An 8,344-nucleotide genomic window follows, 5' to 3' on the forward strand; every position below is an offset into this window, starting at 1 on the left:
TTTTTCTAGATCCTGTTGTTAGCAAGTATTACTATGATAATGAACATGAATAAATCCAGGGGCTGAATAGATAAAATATCCAAAACTTAGCATATCTTTAAGATACTAACCAGTGTGCTCCATCTCACCTTAGTTCTGCAGAAGACTGAGTCACAAACTCGTTTCCACACATCATAGAGCTGATTGCCTTCATGTTATGCTTGGATGGGCATGGGGACATGTAAATTCTCAGTGCAAGAAGTTTTAAACCCCATACTGCCCATTAGTGAAGAGAAATGAACTTTGCTAGGGCTCAAGCTGCAGAACATTTGTTAGCCAAGTGGAAGGTCATTTTCTGTTATCTACTGCAGAGTGAGATTTTCAAAACCCCAAATGACTTAAAAGTACAAGGTATATGTACTCCTCCTTGACTGCTTATACTAGAGCATAAACATAATTTTTAAGTCCCACTGGCTTTCAACCAGGCTTTTAGCTCCCAAGTATTGAAATCACTTTTAGAAATGGGACATAACCTCCTGAATTACAAAGGCACTTTTGCAAATGTCTCCCATGATGGTAACACTGCTGCTCTCCTGCTTGGTGTACAGAAGTAACAGAACAAGATTGAAATGGATATTGTCTTTCCAACTACTTGCTTCTGGTAAGCAGTAGCAGGCATCAACTCAAAATTGAAACAACCAATACAGTCATCCAGAAAAATCTAGCTTGTCTTGTTTAACCTGTGTTCACTGCTATTGAGTCATAGGGATGTCACATGATATTGCGTCTGCTTGTGTTGTTTTATCATGACTATTATATTTTTATTGTATTTCATTAGCCTCCAAGAGCCTTCATCATTGGCCAGTGCTCCCTTGTGTTAGATGCTGTACAACCATGGATTGAAAGGACAATGCCCTGTAGAGCCCGTTTGCTAAGTGGTTTCTCTGCTGCGTGTTTATAGCAGTTTAGATTCACGGCTTTTAGCTCCAAGTCAGTCTAGCAATGAGGACAAACATTGCCCATTAGCAGTGTCTGCAATAAAACATCATATGCATGAAGCCCCAGCCACCCCGGCAGTCATCGCAGGCTGTTTATTTCCTCTTCTTTCTTCTTCTCTCTAAGAGACTGAGCACTCACCTCCTCGCAGCATCTCCTGTGATCAGAAGAAATGACCAGCACCAGCAGCAGACATAGCCCAGATGAGACTGGTGCCTGGTATAGATAAGCATTGTATCTCATCTGGCTCCCATGGGAAAGATACTGTTTCCCCCTCTCCCTCTTTCCCCAGCCCTTCTGGTTACTCCCCAGTCTCAATATCCCGTAGTTACTTTTTCATGCTGTCAGTGCCAGATGCGGGGCTGGGAAGCGTAAGCCATCTGCAGCTGACAGCAGGCAGCCCCCATGGGATAAGCCAGTAATGAATATCACTAGGATGTCGAGGGTCTAGAGGCAGGAATCCGGCTGACTGCTGCTGAAGGGATTGAAACAAGTTGCAGAAATATCCCAGCTTCGTCAGGAAGGAAAGGCTGTATAATTTGCAGCTGGGGATGAATGTGATTATTTGCCATGCAAATGGATTTTGCCAGCTCAAAGTGGCCTTCATCAGCAGAGATTGTTGTATTTGACATTATCCAGTTAGTTTTGTTTAATGCCTCTGTGCCTTTTTTGAGCGCTTCCTTCCCTGAGCACACATCATCCAGACTAATTAAAGACAGGTATTTTTTTCTTCTTCCTCGTCAAGCTGAAGACGTGTGAGCTGAATCCATAGCTGCCTCCCTCCCCAATCCCTCTCCAAATATGAAACAAAAGATAAAGTCATTTGCATTGACAGTCCTGCAGCCTGAGTATTCTCCACAGATGGGAAGAATGATGGTCAAATTAATCTCACCTAACTTTAGCTACTTAAAAATTAGCTGCTTAGTCCAACCCATTCATCCCAATTCCTTCAAAATTCAATGCAGAAGGAGGTCTGCTGAGGAACCTCCTCCCAACCTGAGGCAGACGGGGTGAATCATCCCTGGAGGTCCTTAGTCACCTCCAGATGTTTGCTGGTAAGTGTATCTCTCTAAGAATGTTAAAGATAGGGTAGAAGAACAGTGCCTATGTGCCTACCTTTCCCACAGCATCCAGCACTCACCACAAACCTTTAATCCCCTCACTGGTTGAGAGTGATGGGCAGAAACGAAAAGAAAGTAATCTGGGATGAGAGCCCATCGGTCTGCACGGCTGTATTGCTGCAGTTGCCAATGAAGGAGGAAATGCTACAGGGTGGAGTAACCAGCATATAGTTTGTGGTTGGAAACTATGCCTGAAAAAAACCTTCTTGGTTGTGCCTTTCTTGTTTTTTAAGATGCGGATGTTTAAGGAAAGTATTAGATACTCCCTGCAGTATCATCTTGGAGATGGGTCTTGTAAATTTCCCTGAAAGACCTTGAGAGGTGGATCCTTTGAGGTGATTCACTGAGTTTGGGTTTATGGTGAGATGGACTTTGCTGCTTAGTTTCAGAAAACCCATGGAAGAAGAAACTAGAGGGGACGGCAGACAGTCTGCTCTGAAATGCAGTCCCTGTGCCGAGGAAAGCCCAATCCATCTCTAACCGTAGAAGACCTTTCGGTCACATCTATAAAATACACCACTCGTCCTTTCTGTCACTGTAGTCCCTTGCAGTCATAGTCCCTGCAGTTTCTCTCTGCCACAGGCGAAAGTTGCTGTGGTCATTCTCCAGGAGTGCAGGGCTGACACCGCATGCAGTGGAAAGGATCTTATTTCTACATATTATAGCAGACGCTTTCCACTCTGCCCTGTGCACTGGGGCTGGGGGAGCTTGGTCACCATGCAAAGGCAATGCCTGCTTTCTGCTGGGAAGCGATCTCAGAGAGTTTTGATTAAAAGGATTTCAGGGTTGATCTAAATGGAGAGATGACGTGATGTCTGCAGGAGCCCTCACATCAGCAGTGTTTAAAACCAGCCTGGACAAACTGGAAGGGTGTAGCCTAGATAAGTTGTGAAGCTGGTTGGCTTTGTGAGTTCAGTATTTTTCCAGCTCTAATTTCAGTGATTAGCAGGGTATGATTATTTTTCCCTGCATGGAGCAATGGAGGCTGCAAGTCTGTTTGTTGTGTTAAATGACAGTAACCCACAGCAGCTGGACTCGAAGCCTCACACAGACCTGGACGTGGCATGGCACGCGCTGTCACGAGCTGATCCAGTGCCCTTAGCTGGACTGAGATATTTCTGTTACCATCCGATAAACCAGATTTCTGTGGAATGACTCAGGTCAGCAGAAAGGCAATGCTGAGACATGGTCTCCCACAGAGAACTAAACAGCGTGTCTCACAGGCAGGTGCTTCCAAGTCATACTGTCTGGCTTTATAAAATAGCCTTGCAAGCTACTTTCTGTCTGCGATGGTGCTCTGCATCACGAGAAGAAATATATAAGTAATTTAGACAGACTGCATGAATACTGACATCACTTTAAAATTCTCTTCCACTCTTAAAAATTATTTGGAAATATTTTAATATAAATTAATGCCTGATTGACTTATTTGCTTCTATAGCTATCTAATGGTTATCGATAGGTGGCTATTTGATTGCAGTAAGTGCAAAATACCTAGACTTTAAGACATTATTATGAACATCTTGTCTAACCATCTGCTGAATTCAAAACAGAGAATGTCAGTAGGCAAATTATTCATTAAGGCCATAGCTCCTCTCTGAGCTTCAATATGTCTTATAGAAAACACAGAGGTTTGGTTTTTAAACTTCAAGGGATGGAGGAGCTGACCTAGCCATCCCAGCTTGTCTGTATATCTGGTCTGGCTCCATGCTGGTGTTCCTTCTTGCTGCGGGTACATGCCACAACACAGACCTCATCAGAGCTACTGTTTGTTAGCTGCACAGCTAAACCTTCCTGGTACCTGTCTCTGTGTCTTATTGTTAATTATTATTATATACTCTGAAAGGAATTGAAAATTGAAGGAAATTCAGTCAATTTATTGCTGATTTTTCTTTTCACTGTGAATTTTTTATCCCCTCTGTAATTGCATTGACACCTTGAAACATAGATTGAGAACTGAGATAGACCTTTGGCTTCCCTGGAAGTGGCTGGAGAACATGACTGAGTAAAAGCCCAGATAAATGATGGGCCGACAAGAGCAAGCAGCACCTTTTGGACCTTCACACCCCTCCTGTCTGACTCTCCTCTCTGTGTCCAGGTCTCTCTCCGGCCGCATAGTCGGTGGCGTCTGGTGGTTCTTCACCTTGATCATCATATCCTCCTACACAGCTAACCTGGCTGCCTTCCTCACCGTGGAAAGGATGGTTTCTCCTATTGAGAGTGCAGAGGACCTGGCCAAGCAGACAGAAATTGCCTATGGGACCCTGGAAGCTGGCTCCACTAAAGAGTTTTTCAGGGTAAAAAAGGAAACATTAATGCAAACATTTTGAATAGCCCCGTGTTTGACAAGTCCTCCAGGCCTGTCCTCTCTCATCCTCAGCACAGGTCTGGGTTTTTCTCTTGCTTCCCCTCACCATGTTAGGACCTGCTGAGCTTGTCCTTTGAAAATCCAGCTTTCCCTGTGCTGCTCAGAAGGCTGGCTGTCTCCAGTACATATGATATTCTGCAATCGTAAATACGAATATGGAATATCCCTGTGCTTCCCCACATTACTGAGGAGCTACTCTGAGCAGCTCCAAAAGAAACCATCGCCTGATTTCCAGCTTGGTTTGCCCTTGGTCTGGTCTGCAAAATCGCTTGTCATCCACAAATGTGTGGCAGAAATCAGGAGTTAATCTGGGCCCTGATAAAGAAATGGCAGGAGGTTCATTAACATCCTCTTACCTCTTTTGCCTTCCTTGGCCCAGCCAGTATGTGAGTATATGTTCAGCCCAAGCTGGAAATCTCAGCTGGCACCCAAACCTCTGTTAACAGTTGTGTCGGGTTTCTGCTGTCCTACGCAGCGATCCAAAATTGCAGTCTTTGAGAAGATGTGGACATACATGAAGTCAGCTGAACCCTCCGTTTTTGTGAGGACAACGGAAGAGGGGATGATCCGCGTGAGGAAGTCAAAAGGGAAGTATGCCTACCTCTTGGAGTCCACGATGAACGAGTACATTGAGCAGCGGAAGCCCTGTGACACCATGAAGGTGGGAGGTAACTTGGACTCCAAAGGCTATGGCATTGCAACACCAAAGGGGTCTGCGCTGAGGTAAGTAGCTTGGATTTGCTTTCTTTTGCCAAACCACCCAGCAAATCAATGTATGCACACAGTTCAATCTCCATTGCCATGTTAATCACAAAAGCTTTGGGCATGGAGGTGAGGGAGGTGGAGGGAAAGGGGAGAGTGTGATGTGCGCGGAAGCAAAATGCTCAGCTCCCACTGAGCCATCATGGGAGCACCTACTTATTCAAGCCCTGGGTTTGGAAACTGGATCCTGGCTGATCCACTTGCTGTGAATATCTGCTGTATTAGGTGATGGCAGGGGGGCTGCTGTGGTGTAACCATTGGTTTCACAGAGCATTATCCAGAAGGGACACTCATCCTGTGCCATATGAACTTCACAGCTTTGCAGGGTATGGTATTACCCTGGCTTGGATCCATGCTTGCAGAGGGAGTTCTCACAGGGAAATCATTTTGGTGTTTCCTAAAATGAAATGCTATTTGAAAGGGGTGGGAAGCCAGATTTTAAAAAGCCTTGCAAAAGGTGTGCATTTCCATTCACTGAGTCAATTCAGATCCTGGCAATCACCAAATTTATTGCAAGTCTTAATGGGCACAAATCTTGCATTTCTGAGCCCAGACCTGCAGCTGCCACATGTCTTTTCCTACTGCAAATGAAATATTCTCAGAGACCTTCCACTAAAAAGAAAAACCCTTAAAAATTACATACCCAGATCTGAGTTAGTAGCAGAGCTTGAGCCCTGCACGCAGACATACTCCTGGACATGGGCTGCCCCCCTGCGAAGTGCATCATGCAAACTGACCTGCTCAGAGCAGCAGTACTACAGTCTGCAAACTGGAATGGTGACTGGAGCCGCAAGCCAGGGGTGCAGTTCCTTCTGGCAGCATCCATGCAAGTTCTTCACATTATAATCATGAGGAGTTGTGAGGTTTTAGTGGGACAGATAAGTCCTCAGAATACATAGCTCAAACAATCTGATCAGTGGTCCAACTCATTTAGTTATTTATAAAACATATTTTGACCAAAATCATAAGTGTGGCCTTATACTTGGTTGCTAACATAACCCAATGCAAACACATTTAATCCATGGTCTCTGGATTACTAGAAACCAGGTGAACATTTGCTGATGCATTTGTCTGGTCACACAGCTCCCGAGCCAAAGCCAGCCCACGGAATCGAAGATGTGTCAGCTGGTAGTGGATGAGGCACAAGGATTTTGATTCCTACATTTGTTAAGTCAGACCAAATTGGATTCAGCACTTACCATATAAGCAATTGCTGGAGGTATCTTTAGAGAAGCTCATGAATGCAGTGCAGATAGTCTGGAAGGCAATCATTGCATCCAGCATGGTTCAGGCTCTGAAATGACTTGAGGGCCCATCTAGACGAAGGTGGATATATTCTCACAGCTTTGAGATGTTTTCTGTTGCACTTTCTCCAATGTTTGTTTTCAGTCTTACAAATATGTAAGTTAGGATACACCACTGATTCTATTTATTTGTTTATTTATTCATCAAACTTGTATCCTAATTTTGATATGAAGAAACAAACAAAAAGAAACATCCTACCTGTCTTGTAGACCTTGACATGTGAAGGAGCCATTTATCATGCTTCTAAGGAAAAATGCACAATAAAAAAGAAAATTGCATCAATCATTTCAGTTTTGCAGCCCCAAACATCCCTCTGCTAGGCATGATTCCAAAAAATTCCTAACATTTCTTTTTGTTTCCTCTTTTTCATCCCGTCTGCATGTGGAACAAATTTCTTACGGGCCTAATTGCGAAGGAGGAATGCTTGATTTCCCATCCAATGGTGTTTCTTTGGAACAGTTGCTGTCAGTTTTTGTCCCATCATGTTTGTTTTGTTCCTGTTGTTTTAATTGTTTTAATCTTAGTAGTTCCCTACAGCCCTCATGTAGTGTCTGTTTTCCCCTTGGGGTCCTACACGTGGGAAATTGCCCTGAGCAAAGTGACATTCATGAGGTATCTGTATAGCACGGTCAGCCTGTCTCTTATTCAGACTTCATCTTAACTCTTAGGTCACTCTTGTCTTAGATCAGGTGTGTTTTAGAAGCTGAGCTGTGTTTCGATTTCTGCTGTGACCTGTCTCTTCTGGACCTAGACCAGTTCTCCTGCATTTAGGATAGCGGATGAGGAAAGGATCCCAGATAGATGCTAAATGAGAGTTCACCATTGCTGTTCTTGCTTCTACATGGGAACAGTGTGCAAGTATATTGCCACAAATGAATGAAAACAAGGTTGAAAATCCAAAATTAATTCTACATATTGTAACAGATGCAAAAATCCCTCTTAGGTCTTCATTTAGGTCTCTTGGGCTGCCAAAAGGGCTTGATTCTTCCTCCTAGGTGAATCTGGCTTTGACTATCTTCTGACCTCCAGATGTTAAAATTCTCAGGCATTTAGGCTTGTCCAAGAAGGGCAATGATGGCAGGGCAGAAATTACACTTTTGAACACCAGCTAGTTCAAGGCGTGATCCTCTCTGACAGATGTAGTTAAACAGCTGCAAAACTGAACCACTTACCTGTCAGTCTATTTGCTCCACTGTTGGATGAATGATCAAAAAGAGGGCAAAAAGCCAAATTATCCAAATCAGAGGAAAGAAAACCCAAAAACTCTCATGTGAGTCTGAACTAAGGAAGAGATGGAGATGTGGGAGGGAAGTTCTTCAGAGCACCCAGCCTGGCAGTAAAGTTACCTAAAATATAAGTAGTTTTTTCTAGGGTCTATGAATAAACCCAAAATGTTCCCTGTTAAAAACCCCTGTTCTTTCAGGACCCAAGACTGCTCAGTCTTTTATCAAAATGCACTCAGGATGAAGTACAGCTTGTTCTGTGTACTCCCCATGAGCTGAAGAGAGAGACAAGTAACTGAAATGGAGCTTCCCGGGAAAGATAACGCAAAACACTTGCACATGGCCCCAAAAATCATATAGCTAATATTGTGCTCAGGGAAACCGCAATGCGTTTATTTGTTAACACTCTGTACCCACATAGAAGCTGCAATGTATTTTGGCTCATTAGTCAACTAATCTTTTGCAGATGGTTCAGACATCAGAATGCTAATTAACCTGTATTCTGTTTTAGAAGATGGAAATAATTATGATTTACTTAGTATCAAATTCTTTCTGGAGCTATGCTCACAAGTTTCCATTGGCTTTAAATG

General features: G+C 43.6%; 1 protein-coding gene across 2 annotated transcripts in view; it reads left to right on the plus strand.

The window, feature by feature from the left end:
* GRIA1 (glutamate ionotropic receptor AMPA type subunit 1) overlaps positions 1-8,344 on the plus strand; it is a 122,310-nt gene that overhangs the window by 98,837 nt on the left and 15,129 nt on the right. For both annotated transcript variants that reach the window (XM_069869205.1, XM_069869206.1), the window contains exons 12-13: positions 4,195-4,393; positions 4,940-5,187. In XM_069869205.1, the coding sequence (XP_069725306.1) occupies positions 4,195-4,393; positions 4,940-5,187 (447 nt within the window). The remainder of the gene's footprint in view (positions 1-4,194; positions 4,394-4,939; positions 5,188-8,344) is intronic.

Source organism: Phaenicophaeus curvirostris, chromosome 15 (genome assembly GCF_032191515.1).
Source record: "Phaenicophaeus curvirostris isolate KB17595 chromosome 15, BPBGC_Pcur_1.0, whole genome shotgun sequence".
NCBI classification, from domain to species: domain Eukaryota; kingdom Metazoa; phylum Chordata; class Aves; order Cuculiformes; family Cuculidae; genus Phaenicophaeus; species Phaenicophaeus curvirostris.